Source organism: Hippocampus bargibanti, linkage group LG06, assembly GCF_051943395.1.
Source record: "Hippocampus bargibanti isolate YZ-2025 linkage group LG06, ASM5194339v1, whole genome shotgun sequence".
In the NCBI taxonomy this organism is placed as follows: domain Eukaryota; kingdom Metazoa; phylum Chordata; class Actinopteri; order Syngnathiformes; family Syngnathidae; genus Hippocampus; species Hippocampus bargibanti.
This window is the reverse complement of record NC_142739.1, coordinates 14,468,302-14,491,818: the sequence shown is the minus strand read 5'-3', so window position 1 is coordinate 14,491,818 and position 23,517 is coordinate 14,468,302. Positions and strand designations below refer to the sequence as shown.

Sequence of the window (23,517 nt, the reverse complement as noted above, 5' to 3'; positions counted from 1 at the left end):
TGATTGTTCAATCCTGCTCTGGCCTCCCTGTGTTGAGTTTGCATGTTCTCCCCAGCCCTCAATGGGTTTTCGTTGTTGTTGGGGTTGTTTTTTTTTGTCCTACTTCTGACTTTCATAACTTGTCTGCTGTGCATTGGGAATTTCTCCATTATGAGACGAATCAAGGTTTATTATCTTATATTACTGCGGTTTCCTCTCACATCTCAAAAAAATGCATGGCAGGCTGATAACACTTCAAATTGGTAATTGATGGTTGTTCGCCTTTGTGTGCCATGCGATTGGCTGACAACCAGTTCAGGGTTTCCCCAGCCTACTGTCAGAAGACAGGTGGGATATGCTCCAGCACCCTTGTGAAGATAAACCAGACCGGAAAACGAATAAATGAATGAATAAATAGTCTAAAGTATGTATTCAATTCAAATTCAATTCAATCTTCAGAATCAGAATCAGAATACCTTTATTCGTCCCGCAATGGGGAAATTTGCAGTCCACAGCAGCAATTGAAGAGGGATGGGGTTGGGGTGGGAGTGAAAGGATAGAAAACAAGATATTCTAAGCATAACAAAATAAAAATGTCAACTGTATACTGTGCAAATGTAGATGTGCAAAAACCGTTCTATAAACTGTACATAGTGCAGAATCAAGAAATGCATTTAGATATATTGCAACAACCCATATTTACAAGTGTCCATTTTTTTTTTTTTTTTCACATGTGATCATTGGGAATTGTGAAGCCTGACAGCAGTCGGTAGGAACGAGAGGCGGTACCTCTCCTTCTTGCAGCGCGGGTGTAATAGTCTCTGGCTAAAAAAATCTTGCTCACAAAATAGTTTGCTGCTATATAAAATGTTGACTTCAGAAAAAAACATAAACAACCACTAGTTTTATTATTTGGTACAGGTTAACCACATTTTGAAAACAAGTGACAAATAACACTCGAAAGGTTAAACATTTATTTTTGAGGATATATGCGGAAGTAGTGCTCTGCTCATCTTTATTCAACTGTCAGACTCCAGCAGTTGTGCCGGTCGTAGCTGTGGACAAAAAAGAGAGGGCGGTGGAGGAGCAAGGACCGCGATACCGGGCGTGCTCGACTTGGACTTCACCAAACTGTGGACTGCTTTACTTGTCACGGGATCTATTTTAAAGGAGCTATGTATTTCAGTTAACACAAGTAGATACTGCTTCGTTTCATAAAAGGCAAAGAACAGACGCGTTGTCCATACACAGGTTGTTGTTTAGGATGGGCGAGCGCATGGACAATCACAGTGCGATTAAAACTACTGGATCTCAGTGGCTGCTGCCTGTTAGTGAATTTTGGGGCTTTCCTCTTGCGCTGGTAAGCACAATACTACAAATGTTTACCAAGTCACAATAGTATCTCACCACAATGTGTGTACTTAATTATTTGAAAGACGCGTCGTCGTGATTTATATATGCCGACAACCACCCAACAAAATGTAACAAAAATATGTATACTGTCATAATAATGATGACATTCCCTCGTTTTATTCACAAATGACATACTTAAATCAGGACCTGTGGATTACAACACTTATCTGATATTCCGTACTCGCAGGAAGACCTAAATGTTCTTCTGTATGAAATGCCAACAGGTGGATGAACAGGTTTATTGTACCTTCTGAACGGCCATAATTTACACGAGGTGTGCCATTCTTGAAAGAAAGCATAAGTGATCGGGGAAATCACATTCGTTTTTTTTCGTTATAAATGGGATCCACAGAAAATTGTTAATCTCGTCATTTGAGACTAAATCAATAATGAATATAACATTATTGTTAAAAGGACGGCGTGATAATTCTGTATCGTAGATACTCAATCTTCCTGATAGAATTTACCATTCAAAAATGTGTCACACAGGTGAACTTTTTGGCGTGTCAGCTGTTTGCTCTGTCTTCTGCCTTCTGGTTTCGTCTCTACCTCAGTCCTAGAGAGAGCAGTCCCTTAGTGAGGCACGCGGTGGCCACTCTGCTGGGCGTCATAATAATGATGTTCTGCTTTGGATGGTACGGTATGAGGGTTTTCCACATCACGCTAGCCCACTAGTGAAGTTTAAATGAAGGACTAACTTCAACAGTTTACTATTCAATATAGCACAGGTGTCCATGCATTGTAGTTCATGTTGCAAACTCAATTTCAATGAAGTTGGTACATTGGGTGAAACATACATAAAAATAGAATACAAGGTTTTCCAAATCATGATCATCCTACATTTAATTGAATCCACCACAAAGATAACATTTTTGATATTAAAATTTATAAACGTTATTGTTTTAACCAAATCACAATTAAATTAGTATTTTATGGCTGCAACAGGTTCCAAAAAAGCAAAGTGGCAAAATACTCAACAAACACGTCCTTGGAACATCCTACGGGTGAACAGGCTAACTAGGAACAGCTGGGTACCATGATTGGGTATCAAATGAGCTTCGCAGAATTCCATTGGATTCCATAATACCAAAGGGTTCAGATAATCTGGAGAAATAACTGCATGTTAGCGACAAACCTCGAAAACCAGAATTGAATACCCGTGACCTTTGAATCCTCACACATCATTACATCATATAAAATGTCACAAACACTTCAGAAAAGCAATGTCAGTCAATCTAGTTCGACACTAGAAGAAGTGCCACATAAAACTGTACTGTGCATCGCAAAAGCCATTTCTTAATAACACTCACAAATGTCACTGACCCAAGCTAATCTAAAATTGGCTGATATAAAGTGGATGTGTTGTGTGGTCTGACGAGGCGAATTTCCGGGAGACCCCTGATTGTTGAACAGTTTAAGCCCCCACCAAACAAGAATAGGAAATAATTGCACCGACAAACAATTATTGTCCTCCGTGACAAAATGTTAATTGAATGTTGCTGATAGAGAAGGTGCCTCAGCTGTTTTTTTGGAATGCGCCGCAGCCATAAAATTCTAATTAAACAATACAGTACATTGTATCATTTTGACCATTTTGTCTTTGTATTATCCGTCCACCCATTCATCCACATATCCTCACATGGAGCACAGGATGTGCGAGAGCCAGTGATGTGCAGTCAGGGGAGACAGGTGAGGCCATGCCTCAACAGTTATATTTATTTAGTGACTTGTACTTTAAAGTTCTTTTCCATCTAACTTCACCATTGTTTGATTTTTTTTTTCCTCAAAATCGCTGAATTTTCACATTTACCGTTTAAATACTCAGTAGAGACGAGAGGTGAGGCAGCAGCCGGCTGAGCCTCACCATGGATTGCGCAATGACTCTGCTAACTGTGCTGGCTTGCTCTGCAGTGAGACCGCATTGCTGTCCCTCTGCATATTGCTATTAAAGTGTTCAAACACTTAGTATAGGAACTTAATTTGTACAGTTTAGCTGGTGTATATAATGTTGAGTCGCTTAACATTATAAACACTGTACTATAGTGATTATTTTATATTATTTTTATCAAAACTATGTGCATAGGTGAGGCACACAGTTCTCCTGCCTCATGACAGAGGGACATAATTAGTGACAGCAAGCGACAGTAAACAGTTAGCAAGTTAAGTGCAACCATCCAGTCATTTTTTCGTGTTGCTTGGCCTTATTTTCAGAAATGGAGGATTACATATCTAAATTGAAAGAAATAGAGAGACTTTTAAAACTGAATAAAGATAAGGAAGGCATCTACAAAGAAGGTATTGATGCCTTTCTTCAGAAGGAGCGGCGCATGGACTTCATTTATAAGTAAAGGTAATACAATAATAACGTTTTTTTTTTTATTCTTTTTTTCGATGCTACAGTTTTTATAAAGAATGCTGACATGACATTTTAAACAAAACACGTTAACTGTTGCCATTCACATGGTGAATAAACTACTCTGTAGAGTTCATGTTTGTAAATATGACTGTGATGACGTTAGTGCCTCACCAGCCATGAACCTCACCGCACGTCACTGGATAGAGCCTATCCTAGTGTATGTGGGCACACCCTGAACTGGTTGCCAACCAGTCGCAGGGCAAAAAGAGACAAACGTGTCATGTTCACAATGAGGGACAGGTTCAAGTGTTCAATTAATCTTACATGCCATAATCTGAAATTTTGGGATGTGGGAGGAGACTTGAGTACCCAGAGAAAACCCACACAGGTAAAGCAGGCCTGCATCGAAGCTGCACCTCTGTACTGTCTGGCATGCTAACCAGTTGGTCACTGTGCTGCCCTTTTTGTGTTGTTTTATCCTTCATATTATGTTAAAAAAATCAGCTTGATTATATTCTGGGTCATTTTTACCTGGATGTAAAAATCCACACACAACAGTCGAATAACTATTTTGTGTTTCTGAGATGTTATAAACATACTTGAAAAGAGAGACAACATATTTTCTATTCCATTGCAATATTTTAGAATTGTTTGAAGAAAGGAAAAAGAAAGGATATTCAGTGCATTCGTCACCACAAAAAACGGACACAGGTAAAATTGACCCGTTACATAATATGAGGGTTAAATCAAATGGAATGAACATGATTTGCAGATCATCATACTCTCTTTTCATTAATGTTTTACACTACATCCCAAATTCATTGGAATTGGGGATATACATGTGTGCTTGGCAGGTACTCCGCTCACCTCCTGGCTGTGGTGCTTGCAAACTACCTTTTAATCGTTCAAACTGACATCAGCAATGTACACAGGTAAATATTGAGTGTTATTTTTGTTTATGAGTTCCATTTAATTCAAATCCAAACATTGGTCATATGGCTCATTTGATGCATTTTTTGAGTTTAGGGGGTTTATTTCAGTGCAGTGCAAAATCAATATCAATATAAAATAGTTATTTTGTTCTAGTTTTTGAATTTAAATGATTTGACACCTCTCAGTATCATGCAGATCAGTTATACTCGTAATGCAAGTACAATATCATAAAATTTAAAAATAAGTATGAACATGGCGGGGGTTAAAGGGGGAGGGCAGTTGCAATTTTTTGTCAATTTAAAAATTACATCAACAGCTTCAAAAACAGGGGATGCGTGATTGGCTATTACTTGAGCACAGAGCACACAAGTTCGTTTTTCAGTCAGCAAGTGGTAGAATGGTTGACCGACCCCTGAGATGGCTGAAAACGAGTGGATGTCGCTACAATGTAGTCCTGGATTGGTCATGTCACATGGGAGGAGTTAATATTCTATGTTAACTGTTTGTCTATTTTCTATGTACTGCGGTGACTTGAGAAGCTTGCCCTCCCCCCAAACCTTACAGTGTCTAAATCACAAAATCTTGAGATGATCCAGGTCTGAGACCACCTGCTGAGTAACTCAACATTACGTGATGTACATTCAATGTTTTGTCCTCTGATGGAATCTGAACACAGTCTGTCGCAATATGTAATACAATACTGTACAATACATATTGATTTATATTGCACTTTTACAACAGCTGAAGCTGCAACAAAGTGCTTGGAAGAGGAAGTTCTTGAAGAATCACAGCTATGAAAGATTGTACTTCTGATTTGCTCATCAACTAGGTAAAGCGGTCTTGAGACTTGATTGACCAGTCTGCCAGGCAACATACATCCAAACGGTAGAGAAATGATGCAACAGCAGACAATCAAGCTGTGATCGAGGCCAAGTGGTTCATTGACTCAGAGCGCATTCCAATGTTCAGGATTGTTGACTTGTTGAAATGCAACTTGAGTGGAGAAACTATTGATTGAAAGCATGCCGCCAATGGGAAACATGTTAGGTGAAAGTCAACCTAACAGATCAGTCTATTGAATCCCCAAAAAAACGGGGGAAAGGTGTGTATGTGTGAGGTGATGTGTGTGCATTTGTTCAAAGGGCCTGTTTAAACATTTGTGGCTCCTGCTACAATTTCCCCTGTTGGTCTTTTCACCTATACGTACTATTCAGATTTTAGGAATGAGACCAAACAAGTCAGGTCCAGTTTGTTATGACACTTTTGTGGATGGAGGAATACATGCGGGAGAGAGCAGCATGCTGTCTTAAAATTGTTCTGTATTGTTCACTTGGTGTGGAGCTGTGGAAATGGTGTCCTTTCTTCAAGAGACATAATTCTATATGTACAGTATTTGCACAGGTCCAGTTAATACTGAGGATGCAAGAGGAATTCAGTGCACACTTAGCCAAAATCATCACACTCAGACACATGGCTATAGGAGGTAGGAGGAGACTGTGCTGAGCGGTTGCGCCTTTTCGGCAGCAGTACTGTTTTTGAATGGGAGGAATGTCGGAGCCATTCGACTGCCATCGCTGGACACCAAAGGGGCCATTGTGCTTTTTTGCGCCTGTAATGGGCAGCATCTTCACAGCCCCGCTTTGTTTAGCGGAAAGGTCAGTGCTGTTGGACAGTCTGCGGCTGGATGGATGCATGGCTTGAGGAGCCCGCGATAAGAAGAAAGCAGCGACAGCGCAGAGCGCCAATGCGTATGTGGAACTGTTGCGGCTTGGAATTGAAGCAGATTTATGTGGAACAGGAGATGTGAGACAATCTCTTTTCGTCAATGGATGCTACAGCCGCGCGTTTGCTTTCAACATTGAGCTTGTAGTCGACGTGCACATTCCACCATGATGTCCCTGATCCACTGGTGGAAAGACTCTTTGATCCTCTCCTCTTTCATCTAGAACTGCTTCATGTCATCACAAAGAGGGTACAGCAAGTCCTGAAGAATGAATGTCTCTCCGTGTCTTTGTTTTGTCATATTGTCTCTATGCTGTCATATTATTTGTTATTTAGTTTTTTTTGTTCTTTTGACTTCAAGACGGCCCCCCGAGAGTGGCTGCCTTTCCAGCAGCTCATGTATTTTGTTTTTCTACTTTCATTCCTTTCATCACTTTGCTGCTGTGAAATGTAAATTTCTCCACTGTGAGACTAATAAAGGCATATCCAATCCAATCCAATATTTTTCACAATTTGCATTACCTTGTCATGGTGAGGCTTTTTTAGTTCTGACAAAGTGCGTGTAACATTTGCTCATTTGAGCTTTGACCACACATTCTGTATGTAGACCACTACTATGTAATTTCGGAGGACAAAAAAATATTTTGTTTTCCATTAATTGGCTCACGGAGGAGGCCTATTTCAGGTTTTGAGCAGCATCTACCATACAATAAGTTTCAAAAGAAGCTGATGGAGTGTGGTTGTGTGACAAATTATTTGTGCTTGCCTGGGATTTCAGCATTTTCACACAAACAAATCCAGTCCGATTTCTTTTGAGTTGAAGGCCCATTTTCTAAATCTCTCATGAGAACATGGTCTCACTTGATCATTTATCATCACACATCACAAATAATTTATTCCCAGTGGACGTTGCACCTCTCACAAGAACATCTTCCTTTTCCCTCCAAGGTATTCCATGGTGGTGGCGATGGGATACCTGATTGTGTGCCATGTGAGCAGAGTCTTCATCTTTAAATATGGGATACTGTCCACTGACTTCTCTGGGTGAGGAAACTGACTCTGCCACACCTTTACTGTGGTGGCACATTCGTAATTTCACTTCACATGTTATCAGTTAACTTTGCCGCAATGTGACATGCATGCTTACACAGTCACCAGTGACACAGCCTTTGGTAAATACAGTGCTACTGATTAAAATGAGGAAATGCGTGTTTGTGTTTGGCGTGCGACATTAGCCAAGCAGGTGGCGTTCACACTGCCTCCTTGGAACTGACTCTTTAATGTCGATACTTCTTTGTGGATATGAAGTTAAAATGAGCTTCATTAGCCCTTTTGAGTGGACTCAACAGAGATTCAAGGGAAAAAAACCGCGAAATTGAAGGGCTTTTAATATTTATGGACAGGAGAGCTTCATTGTTCGAACAACAGTTGGAGGAAATTATAAGTCCCTCGTTTTACCCTCCAACGTTGGAGCAAATCCCAAGATTTACTGTTGGAAAGATCAAGCAAGTCATAACGTGGGTTTAAACAAGCCCAACCAACCAGTCAAACCATACAATTCCTGCTGAGTCACAAAGTAGCTATTTTTCATAAACAGTATTTGTGTAATAAGTATATGTACATGATACATTTACAATAATTTTTTTTAATGAGCCCAAACCAGTCTGTTTACTTTGTCGTCACAATTAAACGCGTCTACATGAAGCTTAGTTAATGTGCGCTAAACTTTGATGCTATCATAACTTTCCTTTTGTTTGCTTTTCTGGAGTTGGTTGAAATTAGGTGTTAGGTCTTATAGTTTCCGTTCACACTCAAGGACATGATGCCTCATTTTCATTTTTCATTAAATTCAATCATTGTAGTTGTCATCCACAAAACAAAAATGCATGCGACCAAAACACGACGTTGGGTGACATGTGAACATCAGATCAAGTGATGCAGTACTTCCAGAAGTGTCAAATACAAACTGTCTCCTGAATGCCAAGTGGAGTTTTTAGTTTTTTATTTGGAGTAAGTCTTGAAATTCTGTGACTTGAGTCTGACTTGAGTTCCCCACTTCAAACATTAATAAATAAATGTTGAAGTACAGTAATAGTAATATTACACTATCATCCCCGCAAACACAGAATGTCCTCCTCTTATTCAGGAGCATGCTGGTGATGCTCGCATTAGTGATGCTGGAAATGAGAAGAGAACAAGGAATTTGCTGAAGGAAGTTACTTTTCTAAATGTATGTCAGATGACTCCAAGTCAGCATCGTAACTCATGGATGAATTTGTTGGCCGACTCCCATCAATCCACAAGATTTTGAGGATGAGCAACTAGAATTGTGCTTGGGTTTGAGGCAATCGTTTTAAAAAATGGAACTGGTGATGACGATTTTAATATGCGTATGTAGTGACCAGACGGTGAACTCCTGTCGCACAAGGTTCTGATGAAATATGTCTGATTTAACATGTTGGGTTTCCCTTTTTTTCCTTGCCTAGGTTTACTTTGAATTGTGAACACATTAGCTTTCAGCTTTAAAATGTCTATCTACTGTCAACTACAAACTGTTAGTTGCTGACACTAATTGTCACTCCGCATGCGTTGTTTGTTTGTTTTTTTGTTTTTTGGCCGCGGCACAGAATGCAGCACACATACATAGAGTACGCACTCACACAACCGCACAAATGTACATATGTATTGGTGACCTCATACCAATGGAAATTGAAATGTAAACTGGTATTTGTGACTTCATAATGGGTGCAGTGGTGTGTGGATATATATTGTGGTTTTTTTGTGATGTTAACATTGTCTTCTCTGATTGCATTAATGCTGCTGGATTACATAAGCATTTGAACTGCACTTAAAGTGTCAAACACTTTAACAAACAAGAGAGGTAATGAAAGGTTTGTCATATTTGTCATGTCGATGAGAAGGTTTCTTCAGCCGTCATCTGTACAAAAGTGAAGGTTTCGGACGTTTCGCCTCCTATCCAAGAGGCTTCGTCAGCGAACTAAAGTCTGACTGGTCGTATCGGCCCCATTTATATATCCCTAATGTCCAGACATGGTGGCGCCGGACACCGCTATGATAGGTCCCTACTCTCAGGTTGGGGGGGGGGGGCAGAGGACCCCTCCCTGTGTCCCCACTGATTGTTCCTACATTCCTGACTAACGACTGGCCTATTACCCCCACTCCCACCGGTATCACCTCATCAGCATAACGACCCTCATCAGCATTACGAAAGTTGCCTAACCTGTTTTGCCTAAGCAGGCTAATGTATGAACGATCCAAATTGAACCTCACCCCACCAGACCGGTTTAATGAAGGATTTTGTTGTTTTATAAGAATCGCTTCTTTTACCCCCCTTTCAAACCATCCATGTTCTTTCGCTAAGATTTTAACCTCATTGTCATCAAATGAGTGGTTGTTAGCTTTTAGGTGCAAATGTACTGCCGATTGAGGTCCACTTATATTATCCCTGCGATGTTGATAAAGTCTTTTTTTTTGAGAATTTGTTGAGTCTCCCCAATGTACTGCTCTTTACAATTTTCATTCTTACAATGTATGGAATAAACTACATTACTTTGTTTTTCATTTGGTAGCCTATCTTTTGGATGCACTAATTTTTGCCTTAACGTGTTTATCGGTTTGAAATAAGTAGGAATTTTATGTTGCCAAAGGACTCTTTGTAATTTTTCAGAAACTCCTGCAATGTACGGTACTGCTACTCCTCTCCTTTTTGTATCTTGAGAATTATTGGTTTCATTCCCTATTCTTTCTTTCTGACATTTGTTGAATGACCACTGAGGGTACCCACAGTTAGTGAGTGCTCTCCTGATATGTTTAGACTGCTTTTCTCTACCTTCAGTGCTAGTTGGTATTAGTTTAGCCCTATGCTGGAGGGTTCTGATAACTCCTAGTTTATGTTGTAAAGGGTGGTTAGAGTCAAAAAGTAAGTATTGGTCAGTGTGCGTAGCCTTCCTAAAGACTTCTGTTTTTAGCGCTCTGTCCTCTTTTATAATTACTTTACAATCCAAGAAGGCTAGTTGGTTCTCTTGAATGTCCTCACGAGTAAATTTAATGTTGAAGTCTACAGAGTTGAGGTGATCTGTGAAGGATTGAGTTTCTTGTTTCTTAATTATGACAAAAGTATCGTCCACATATCTAAACCAGTGTCTAGGTTTTGTCCCTGGGAAGGATGTGAGGGCCTGTTTCTCCATCTCTTCCATGTAAAGATTAGCCACTATGGGTGAAACTGGTGAGCCCATAGCACAACCATGAATTTGTTTATAAAATTTTTCCCGAAATTGAAAATACGTAGTATTAAGGCAGATTTCTAATAATTGGCAGATGTGATCCGGTTTAAGTTTGGTTCTTTCATGCAGAGAAACATCCGCCAGTAGTCTCGTCCTCACCACTGAGACTGCTGCTGGGGTTGGGACAGATGTAAAGAGAGAAGTCACATTGTATGATGCCAAAGTTTCCTCAGGTTCCAACATGAGGTCTTTGATCCTCTCTACAAACCCTGTGGTGTTCTCTACGTGATATTCTGTGTTGCCAACCAACGGAGCTAAAATAGTTTTTAAATATTTGGCTACATTGTATGTAGAGGAGTCAATGCTACAAACAATGGGTCTGAGGGGGAACCCTTCTTTATGTATTTTTGGCAGGCCATAGATACATGGCGTGGCCTCTCCCGGGTATAATCTAAAATACATCCGTTTTTCTATATGTTTTCCTTTCTCTAACTTTTGGAGACAGTTAATCATTTCTTTCTTGTATCTATTGGAAGGGTCCCTTTTTAGTTGCCTTCATTAAACCGGTCTGGTGGGGTGAGGTTCAATTTGGATCGTTCATACAATAGCCTGCTTAGGCAAAACAGGTTAGGCAACTTTCGTAATGCTGATGAGGGTCGTTATGCTGATGAGGTGACCGGTGGTACCGGTGGGAGTGGGGGTAATAGGCCAGTCGTTAGTCAGGAATGTAGGAACAATCAGTGGGGACACAGGGAGGGGTCCTCTGCCCCCCCCAACCTGAGAGTAGGGACCTATCATAGCGGTGTCCGGCGCCACCATGTCTGGACATTAGGGATATATAAATGGGGCCGATACGACCAGTCAGACTTTAGTTCGCTGACGAAGCCTCTTGGATAGGAGGCGAAACGTCCGAAACCTTCACTTTTGTACAGATGACGGCTGAAGCAACCTTGTCATCGATGGACCACTCCTGTACGACTGAGAGCTTACACAGACATATTTGTCATGTGTACAAAATTAAGTAACATTTTCTGCTCAGGCCATTGATGGTAGTTACCCAGAAGATTACGTCACTTTCATTCCAGCTCCATGACGGTAAGAAAACACTCACAATGCACATGAAAACATAGCATCATGTATGTGACATTTATTAGTGGAATTAAAAAAACTAGGTGGCTGTGGGATACGGAAATCAAAGTCAAAGTCAGCTTTATTGTCAAACGTGCTAATATGCATGACATACAGCACAAATGAAATTAATGTCATCTCGGACCCAGCGTGCAAGACATGCAAGGCACTTATAACGTGGCTAAAAGACATACAATTGACTACAGACAATACTTGTAATTTCTGTATGTAAAGTGAGGTAGTGTCGTCTGGAAAGTGAGGCAGTGACGTATGTAAAGTGAGGCAGTGACGTATGTAAAGTGAGGTAGTGACGTACATAAAGTGACGTAATGTCGTAATTGCAAAAACAAACAAGAAAGGGTTGAAGTGAGGTCTTGCAGAAAAAAATGAGAAAGAACAAAAAAATAGAGTTCAGGATGATCATACAGCATGTAGGGTGTACTCAAATGTGTGATGTTTGAAGCAACAACATGATCATATATATTTTTTTAATTCCAGGTATGTGTAAGAAATCTGATGAACTGACCTCAGAACAGAAGCAAATTGCAATAACGTAAGTCTGCATGCCTAAGTGGGCATAGTTCTTTTTTTATTTTTATTTTTTAACACAACAGCAACAATGTTGATGGAAAGGAGGTAGGGAAACTTTGGTATTGTGCTCTTTTTACTGGAAATTATTGAAAGAAGCAAACGGTTAAAAAAATGGCTTTGAAGCCACTTTTTCCATTCTACCGGTTCACTTGGACACGGCCTTGCTCTGTCCATGGCACGATTTTAGGTCTGTGTGGTTCCAATGAAAAAGTTCTTCAGAACCCACCTTAACATGGTTCGAAATCCAGGCCGAGTTGGGCCGTGATGTCACTGTCAGCTAATTTGACAACAGCAAGGAACTCTGCTGGTTGCTGCAGAGGCTTTTATTTGCAAACCTCGACTGGAAAAGCGACTTCAGCTGGTCGATAAGTGTCATTAAACAAGATACTTTTCCCATGCCCAACCTATTCCACCCCTGTTCCAACATTGAGATTGCAGGTATAATGAGACACACAATTTTATTGAATTGAAATGGCATTTCATTAAAGGTTTCAACACATTTCTGAACTTATTTTAAGAATAAATTACTCTCTCTCTTTAGCTAAGAAGGACAAGGACATGCAGCGATGGTGAATAGTTTGTTCATGTGAACAGCATGCTGCCAAATGACTAAAATGGCATCATTTTGCAAGTGAAAGATTACATGATCATCGATAATTCAAAACATGCTCCATTGATGTATTTAGAACAAACATTCTAAATTATTGTGAAGCTGATGTCGTAATTATAATATTTATAAGTTTGGGTTTCATATCCATTTCAAAATGTAGCATTGCTGCTGGCGATTAATTTCCTGTACAACTCATCTCAAAATTCAATCAAAGTAAATCCTGTTTGATCGTTAATTTCTTTGTAATAAAGTCACATACAGTCTTGTCATTTGTAGACTTGCATCATTATGAACTCCGCTTTCATCTTCGAAATTATTTAATTCTAATGGCATGTTGCAATCTCATTGTACCCCCCCTCCCTCCCTTCTCTGTGCAGCATAAGACCTTCTCTCATCCAGTACCTGAGTTACAATCTCAACTTCTTGACTGTGTTGGTGGGTCCGTTTAATAACTACAAGGACTACATTGACTTTATTGAGGGCACGCACATCAGTGGCAGTCTCAGGCGAAGCGGCAGCACGTCTGACAAAAATGGCTTCCATAAATCTCCTGATCCATCACCTCTGGTAAGATTCTACTTGCATAGGATCTGTTGTCTCTCTCATTCATCTCAAATCCTAAAATCTTAAGCTAGACGCAAGAGCACTGTAAGGCAATGTAAGTGACCGAACAAGGTCTGTGAAATTACAGTAGAACTTGCATCCCAGTTTAGGTGTACAATTGTCATCTCAAATCGTTACCACCAACATAACATCTACGATAATTAATATGAATTTGGATGAAAAAAAATATATCAAATTAATACACCTCTTGCTAACGTCAGCGGTGAGGAGCTCAGCGAGCACCCCGTATAGCAAGGGTGTCATACTCATTTTTTTGCTTCAGGCCACATTGTAGTTACGGTTTCCTCTTAGGGGCCATTATAAATTAAATCTCCTCCATATATTACATAAAGAGCGCACAACAAATTGATGAATAACTAGTTTTTAGGGGATATTGATTTGGTATGAATAAATGAAGGTGCAAGAATGAATTAAACGTGGAAGTCAGCTGTGTATAAAAATTACACCATACCAGTTTAGTTTCTCTCCTAATGTAGCCACAAGGGGGCACAAGCCAGTGTCTTATTGTGCCGGTCCCAAGCCCGGATAAATACAGAGGGTTGTGTCAGGAAGGGCATCAGATGTAAAACATTTTGCCAAAACAAATATGCGAATGAAACGGTCGAGGCATGGTTGACCTTCAGGGTGCCGGTGGAAAATGGACTACTGTTGGTCGAAGAAGTAGCGGAGGGAGGTGTGCCCGGAGGAAAAGAGAGAAATGGAACTCCAAGAAGATAGAACTTTAAATGTAGGAACAATGACAGATAAATGTAGAGAGCTGGTTGAAAAAGACATTGATTCGCTGTGGCGACCCCTGAAGGGAAAAGCCGAAAGGAAAAGAAAAAGTTTAATTTCTCTCCTGTATAAATAAATCTATTTTTTGAATGCAATTTTGTCTTTCCAGGGCAGCAACGTGTGCCTGTGGACAAATCTGATCTGCCAACAATTTCTTTCCAGATTTCAAAAACATTCATGCTTGTAACCGAAAACTCTAAATTGCCCATAGTTGTGGGTGTGAATGACTGTATTGTGGCGGGCACTAGGACTAGGCATCTCACCCAGCAGGTGCACAGGAGGGGACGGGTGCATGTTATATATATATATATATATATATATTTTTTTCACTGCATTTTCTGTTTGAGTTATATCCACCTGTTAGCAGTTGGAATAAACACATCTCCACATTCAGTCGTGTGTGCTCTTTCCTCAACGGCTACACTGGTGACCCCGATGTTGGAAATGTTCATGGCAACAGACAAAGATGTGTCTTCTACGGCCATGTCGCCACGAACGGCGCCCCAACTCGCAGCTGTCGCCTACGGCGCGAAGTTGCCCGAGTTCTGGCACAGCGACCCGGCTTCGTGGTTCCAGCATGTGGAAGCGCTTTTCCATCTACGAGGCATCACGACAGATGAGCCAAAATATTACATGGTCGTGGCGTCCCTCGACCAACCGACAACACATCGCATGATGCAGCTTCTGCGCGCGCCTGCACGATGCGGGAAGTACGACGCGCTCAAACAACTGCTGCTCAGGCGGTTCACGCTATCGGCCTCTGAGAGAGCAGACAGAGTTCTTTCCCTTCCTGGACTCAGCAACGGAAGAGCAGTGGATCTCATGGACAAAATGCTGTCGCTGTTAAATTCGGATGATGGTGTATTCCTTTTCCCCCCGCATATTTCTTCGCCAGCTAACGGCCGCAGTGCGCACCGTGCTAGCTAACTCGACGTGCCTAACCACCGGCGACTATCGTGGTTTGGCGGAAGAAGCAGATCGAGTGCTTCTGGCGACACAGCGGTTCGCCGTGCAAAGCGTGACGGCCGAACCCCTCGGTGAAGTGGTGTCGAGCATTGAGCCGACCGTTGTGGCCGGAGTCCAATTCCGAGACGAAGGAAAAGAAGGCTCATGACCCCGTCGAGTGTTCCCCGCAACGAGCACAGTCCTTTCAACAAGCCAAGGAAGCTCTCGCAGGTGTAACTCTTCTGATCCACCCGATCTCAACCGCACAGGTGGCCTTTACTACCGATGTGTCTGATGTTGCCGTAGAGGCTGTGGTCGAGCAGCTTATGGAAAATGAATGGCAGCCCCTTGCATTTTTCAGTCGGAAGCTGCAAAATAACGAACGCAAGTATAGTGTTTTCGACAGTGTTGTTAGCACTATCTTCCAACACGCCATTTTAGTTTCCTCCTCGAGGGACGCCGGTTCACCGCATATGTGGTCACTAACCACTCACATTCGCCATGTCGAAGGTTACTCAACCGTGGTCGGCCAGACAGCAACGACATTTAGCAGCCATTTCAGAATTTATGACAGACATTCGGCACATGGCCAGCTAGTGTAACCCTGTGGCTGATTGCTTGTCACGCGCGATCGTGTGTCCAGTCAAGGCCGGGGTGGATTTTTCAGAGATGGCCACCGCCCAATCTGAGGATCCGGACATCCACGAAGTCAAGGCAGCAGGTATGGCCCTGATGCTTGAGGAGGTGGCACTGTGTGAAGGGAGTCCCGCTCTCCTTTGTGATGTGTCTCCGGGTCGCACTCGTCCCGTGGTTCCGCAGGAGTGGCGTCGGCAAATTTTTGATTCTATTCATTCTCTCTCACACCCTGGCGTCCGGGCTACAGTCAAACTACTTGGGGCCAAGTTTGTCTGGCCTGGGTTACGAGAGGACGTCGGGAAGTGGGCAGCTGCATTCGTGGCATGTCAGCGCGCCAAAGTCCACAGGCACACCCACGAAAATATGGAAACTTTTCCGATTCCGGCCAGGAGATTTGCCCACGTCCATGTGGATCTTGTCGCCCCCCCACCCTCCTTTGCACGGTTGCACACATCTCCTCACTATGGTCGATCGGACCACTAGGTGGATGGAAGCGTCCCCCTGTCCTCCACGATCTCTGCAGATATAGCCCACGCATTTTTGTCGTCCTGGGTCGTACGTTTCGGCACGCCATCCGATATCACTTTGGACAGAGGCCCCCAGTTTGTGTCCGAGCTCTGGTCAGCCATGGCGCAGTCCTTGGGTGTGCAGGTACACCGCACTATGGCCTACCACCCACAGGCCAACGGGATGTGCGAACGTTGCCACCGGTCACTTAAAGCCACGCTACGGGCCGCACTATCGGACGGTAACTGGGTCGACCGGCTTCCGTGGGTCCTGCTCGGGTTACGTTCGGCCGCAAAAGAAGACCTTAACGCCGCTCCGGCAGAGTTAGTGTTCGGTCAGCCACTCCGCATTCCTGGTGAATATCTATCTGCCTTCTTGCCCTCTTTTGCCAGGAGAGCCCCTGACTCCAGCACCATTTCACCACTGCGTCCCCAAAATATTTGTTCCGTCTGCTCTTAGATCAGCCCGGTTTATCTTTGTGGCCACCGCTCTCCCCTCCGGCCACCGTACGATGGCTCATTTAGTTGCAGGCGAGGACGTTTCACTGGCCCAGGTCTCACGTCGCTGACACACTCGGAAACATCCAGCCTCACCGCGGCATGCCAGGGTTGAGTGTCGTTCCCCCACTCAGGTCTCACCCGGATCACCTGCTCGAATGAGTTCACCTTCACCACAGAGTGACGGACTGCGTAGTCGTTGTGGCAGGGTGGTCAAGCCCCCTGCAAAATTTTCACCTTGACCTTCCTTCTGGGTGTTCTGGCGGGCGCTGTGTGGCGGGCACTCGGACCAGGCATCTCACCCAGCAGGTGAACGGGAAGGGGCGGGTGCATGTTACATATACAGTATTTCACTGCATTTTCTGATTAGATCCACTTGTTAGCCGCTGGAATAAACACGTCTCCACATTCACTCGTGTGTGCTCTTTCCTCAACGGCTACAGTATACCTATTTGTGATTAACTGATGACCAGTTATGGAGGCATTGTACAGTCATTTATTCATTTATTTTATTCCCTGCTTTTTCGAAGGAAATTGCGTTTTGCTTGGCCTTTTTGTTTTGTTCTCTTCGGCCATTTTTAAATAGTAAGATCATCCCGTTTTGTGTTGTGTACGTCATCTCCACAGAATGCTGTCTGTCGAAAGTTGTTGGTGTGCTGTGGCTGCGTGCTCTTCTTCCTCATCGTCACGCAGTCGCTGCCAATTGAGTACAACGTCAACTCCCATTTTGTTCGCGACGCCTCCTTCATCACCCGCCTCACCTACGCCTTATTTTCCATTCAAGCTTCAAGAATCAAATTCTACTTTGCTTGGACATTAGGTGAGCGACGATGTTGCGGTCCATTGTTGTGCTGAGACATTCGGAGGGTCAGATGGACACTTTGTATGTGTAAAAAAATATTACTGAAACCTGTGACAAAAAGTCGCATTTGTTATATATGGAAACGTGGAACTCGCTCTGGACGACAGTGTAGTCGGCAAATTGAAGACAGTAATTGTGCACTTTCTTTTGGGCTGGTCTTGGCTTTGTCGATTTATTTGTGATGAAAAAACGCATAATTGATGTTTAACAGTTTGACTGAACTGTCAAATGTGATTTGTTGAAAATGAGCCCTGCTCCAGTGTTCTAGTGGACTGAACGTCCGCCAAATCATCAAAACGTGTCCGGTGGTGTGGTCACCTGTGTGGACGATGCGTTTAGTAGTACCTGGGAATATGCGTCTACCGTTTAAAAAAAATATTTGTTAAAGCTGTAAGCTCACGTCCAAAAAAGACACACAGACTGACAATCTACTTTGAATTTTAGGCTGGTTTCTCCAATCTATTTGATTGTAAATTTGAATTACATATCGCCGATAAATGGTCAACAGGAAAGTGTGACCAATTAGTTCTTAATCATTTTCAGTGCCTTCATCATAAATCCTCCTGCACAGCTCTTCCACACGATTTCAAATACAATTTTCTTTCTATTATCATCACAGGTGATGCCATCAGCAATGCTGCTGGGTTTGGTTTCTCAGGGATTGATGAAAATGGAAAAGCTTCCTGGAGCCTCCTCAGTAACCTGAACATCGTGGGGGTTGAGGTGCTTTCCTAGTCCTTCGGTTTGGAATTTATGTGCTGGGATAACAAATCAATTTTATTTAATTGTTTATCTGTTTCAGACAGCAACCAGTTTCAAGGCTTTCATTGACAACTGGAACATACAAACTGGAAATTGGCTTAAAATGTAAATACAGTGAATCCATGTTTTATTGAGTGGGATACTTGCACTCGTGATAGGTGAAAATGTGCTATACAGAGTGACAGGATGAAAACATATTTTAAAAAATACTTTCCTCTTAAAAAAACAGTATTGAATATGTAAACGCCAAAATGTTCTCCGAACCCATGTGACGTCATTATGGTTCTCCCAACACTCGCCAGGGTGTGCTACGACAGAGTGCCACGTCACCGTTTAGTCCTAACCTTCATCTTGTCGGCCTTATGGCATGGCGTTTACCCAGGATACTATTTCACCTTCCTCACCGCCATCCTCATGACGATGGCAGCGCGAGCCGTGAGTTTTGTAAATGATTACAAATATTCCGAAATGAAACAATCACACCTATAAAGTTACATCCACTTTTGTCCATTAGGTACGAAAATCATTCCGTCCATACTTCCTGGGCTCCAGAGGTTTAAAGCTGGGTTATGACATCTTGACGTGGGCTTCCACCCAGATGGCCATTTGCTACACTGTCATGCCCTTTCTACTCTTGGCAACTGAAACCACCATGGTCTACTACAGGTACCTTCAATCCATCATCATCATTAGATGTCGATCTAACATGAGAAGATCATTCATGCGTGATAAAAAAAAAAGTAAAAAAAAAGTCAAAGTCAGCTTTATTGTCAAATATGCTAATATGCATGACATACAGCACAGATGGAATTACTGTCCTCTCGGACCCAGCATGCAAGGCACTTATAATTACTTTAACAAACATAAACATGAAAGGGCCAATTTGCCGGAAGAGGGGAGCCGCTGCGTGTTCACACGCCGCCATCTTGGAAAAAAAAAAAACAAATATGACAACACAAAGACACAGAGTCATTCATTTTAAAAAGGCTACGTTATCTGTGGTGAAATGTTTACCATTACTTTGGGCATATTGTAGTACAATGACTCTACCGCTGCAGGATGGTCATTTTTTAATAATCATTTAAAAACGCCGCACTGTGTGGGCATGACCATTTTTATTCTGTAAAATGTAAATGGCTTCAAATGACTTTTGTGTACATTCTTTAAGAAGTCTCAATATGGCCTCATAGACCTGGCTAATAACAAAGTACTGTAGTAATTGGTGTAACAGAAGTTTGGTGAATTCATACAACTTGAAAGAGATTTTCAAATGCCAGAGGATCAAAATTTAGCAAGGGTTATTGTAGAAGGTACAGTCTTCACTGTAGAGCAGGGGTCTCAAACTCAATTTACCCGGGGGCCGCTGGAGGCAGAGTCTGGGTGAGGCTGGGCCGCATCGGTTTTTCCACAAGAAAATCACAGATAAAACATTCCAATGTTCTCAAAATATTTATTTTTAACACAAAAAACGAATGAAACGAATAAATGGAAAAATGAATTAAAAAAATTAATGAACCAGTAATAAATAAATAATATAATTTAATGATCATAAGGCATTTACAGACGACTTAAAAAACCACAGGAAAACTAATGATTTTAATAAAGTTATAAATGTCTGTATTCACAGTTCTTTAACCTTTAACTTTTTTAACATAAAGAAAATATTGAACATTAACTGTCCTAAACATTGCTTATCTTGCCTACTTGTTCAGCTGCACACACAAGTTTCATTCATATCAATCATGCGGGCCGCACTAACATTAATCTTTCATATCAAGGCGGACCGCAAAATATTCTTTCGGGGGCCGCATTTGGCCCGCGGGCCGCGAATTTGAAACCCCTGCTGTAGAGCCATAATAATAATAAAAAAGAAAAGATCCATCAAAAGCAACTTTTCCCACTGTAACACTCTGGCTGTGTTCCAGGTCCATGTACTTCCACTTGCATATCCTCAGCATCCTGACTACGATTGTCCTGTACCCCAAACTCACAAGCAAAGCCCCCTCAGCTGCCACATGCGCGCCCTCAAGCCAGTGTCTGTCTGTCCACCGTAACAACGACAAAACACAGTGAAGCTTTCTCCAGGCCAAACAGTATGAGGAATCTACACTCGTGTGTTATCTATTCTTTTAAGACAATCCTATTATTGAGTGGACATCATGAGTCAGTATTGTGTTGCCAATGCATCTGGTAGACGCTCTCTCTTGACAACGACATGGACTACACTGGAGTCTCTGGGTAGGAGTCTGGCTGACACAGTGGGAAAGTGTAAACGCACGCACGCACACACGCACGCACACACACACACACACACACACACGACTCAAATACCAAAAAACGTACTCACAAGCAAGATACTCGGGGACAAATATGCACACTGTGGCTGTGATGGCACACAAAGACTGCTGTTGTGTGGCTGGAGAGCCATTACACACTGGTATCACAGCCAACACAGGGAGGTGTGTCACTAACCATGCAAGCGAGGCCGTTCGATGTAAATTTGGCATGACAATATAAATGAATAAGTAATAAGCAAATGGTGATGAACGTTTATAGGTTTATTACAAGTAGGGCATTGCAGTCATTTTAATTGTACGACACCAAAATGATAAAAAAAATTGAACAGTAACACTGCACGTCGATACATAGATGGATTCACTTAAAATGTATTGAAAAGTTCAATATATCTGATCTCAAGCACATTTATAATCCGTACAGAAGTCATCAACAGCACATCATTTGAGTTATGTTGAAACTAAAATTATGTGGCAGAAATTGAAGAGATTTGCACAATGACTACAGATGAACACTTATTCTCAAAAAAATCCAGTTCCGCTATATCACAGGGTGTGTTGGGTGTTGTATCACAATTAGTTAGTTAATTTTTTGCTGTTCTAATGGGATGAAAATATTGTTGGTGTTTGTGTTTCTCCAAGGCATTCCAAACTTCTCTACCTTTTTTTGCATTTGTGTTTACATTTTTACTCTGACACGTAAAAACATATCATGGAATGTCGTTGTCTTCTATCATTACTATCAAGCTATTGCTCTTATTTTGAGTATATGTTAGAATTAACATGTGTTGGGGTCAATGTTTAATTCTGAAGACATCAGCCCAGGTAAAATAATAATTTTGAATTCGCAAATGTTTACACTGACTTATTTTTTAGTTTTTTTATGAACGAGCATTTTTAAAAGAGAAAAAACAAGAGTCAGTGTTTCTAACAAAAATGTAATGTGTAAAGCCGTATGTGTAAAGCCGTATTTAAAGTTATGTACAAATATGTGTTATTGAGTGTGCTTTTATTTGTTGGAGTAGTAAGAGTCAGTGCACAAGCTGAATGGATTTTAACAATGTAATCAGTGTGATTTAGATTTTTTTTGCATGTGAGATCAAATATAACATGAATATGCATTTTCTTCTTTTTTTATTGTACTGTATATATTTTTTTTAATTGTGTGAAATGTACCAATTAAAGCTTCCTGACAACTTGAATTTTGGAAATTATGTCGTACAAACAATAAAGCTATAGCTTTAAAGGACAACCGACGTCTCCGGACAAGTTGTGTCCATAATTTGTAAAATGGCTTCAAATGACTTCTACTTGGCGTATTTTAATAAGATTCCACCGCGTATAGCTATATTTTACATTTTAAGACTCGCTCTGAACATTCAGGAAGTCTTGTTTTTGAGTTGGTGACGAGTCCTCACGTGACGTCAGAAAAGGACCACCTCGTGACCGTAAAAAAGACGCATTGTAGCGTCTTTCCATCACGTCAATGTATTTTGCTGTACTGTTTTTTTATGAAACCCTTGTGTTACATCCAAAAGCCGCCAGCCGAGGGAGTCAAGCTCCATGGAAGGAATGTATCAGCCTGTGGAAACGGGCTGATTCATTCCTCACAGCTCGGTGGCCATTTTATTGCCTCTTTTTCGGTGAGACATTCCCCCCTGCCCGTTTGCCTCAAAATGACACGGAATAAATTACTTAATCGATTGCAAAGATGTATGCTTTCCACTTCAGAACTACAGTAAAGTCTCGTTATATCGATATCGGTTATATCGATAGTACTGCTTATTACGATACTATTTCTATGAACTCGAGAAAATTACATGCCCGCAGGATCGGATATATCGATAGTCCGGTTATATCGATATTTTTTCCGACTCCCGAGAATATCGATATAACGAGACTTTACTGTATTTGAATCATATTCATAACTGGAAGTGTAACAAGAAAGCATATTATCCGAATCTGAAGCCATTGTTTTTATTCTCCAGCAATGCAAGACGTCTTGGCGTGACGTCACGAACTATGGGGCGGGACTTTCTGAGAATGCCCAACTCGCAGCTCAATTTTTTGCAGATTTTGGACACTTTAAGTAATTTTTATTGGTGTTTTGCATTTGACTAAAAATATCACACTGCGTGTTTTGGGTATTTTAGATGCTATAAAACGTTTTTCTGATGTCAGTTAAAAAACAAAAAAGTGACGTTGGTTGCCCTTTAAAAGAAAAACTAACATGCCTGTTTTCTTCAGTACTGTACTTGTGGATATCCTTCAAGCAAATACTGTACTACCTTATCCCAAAGTCTAAGTGTGAGTTAGTGAGGTCGTGTGTGTGTGTGTGTGTGTGTGTGTGTGTGTGTGTGTGTGTGTGTGTGTGTGTGTGTGTGTGTGTGTGTGTGTGTGTGTGTGTGTGTGTGCGTGTGTGTGTGTGTGTGTGTGTTTAAATGTGTGAGTGAATGAGAGAGGACACACACACCCACAGAGCTCAATGGCCGCAATTGACAACTGTGGGCACAACATAAACAACAAAAAAGTGCAACAATGGCATTAAACTATCAGCACATATCACAGACCCACAGAATATTGAGTTTTAGGGCCACAAAAACATTCCATGCAGCGTAAGAAACCATAGACCACAGGTGT

General features: G+C 41.6%; 1 protein-coding gene across 1 annotated transcript; it reads left to right on the top strand.

The window, feature by feature from the left end:
- The first annotated feature begins 1,037 nt into the window (after positions 1-1,037).
- Positions 1,038-21,206, top strand: mboat1 (membrane bound O-acyltransferase domain containing 1). Its single transcript, XM_088997837.1, has 13 exons — positions 1,038-1,339; positions 1,882-2,027; positions 4,603-4,680; positions 7,352-7,447; positions 11,687-11,742; positions 12,274-12,328; positions 13,354-13,543; positions 17,587-17,779; positions 18,441-18,544; positions 18,624-18,688; positions 18,886-19,018; positions 19,098-19,249; positions 20,509-21,206. Exons 1-13 carry the CDS (start codon positions 1,244-1,246, stop codon positions 20,654-20,656), a joined length of 1,512 nt encoding a protein of 503 aa, XP_088853963.1. The 5' UTR covers positions 1,038-1,243; the 3' UTR covers positions 20,657-21,206.
- Positions 21,207-23,517: the final 2,311 nt, after the last annotated feature.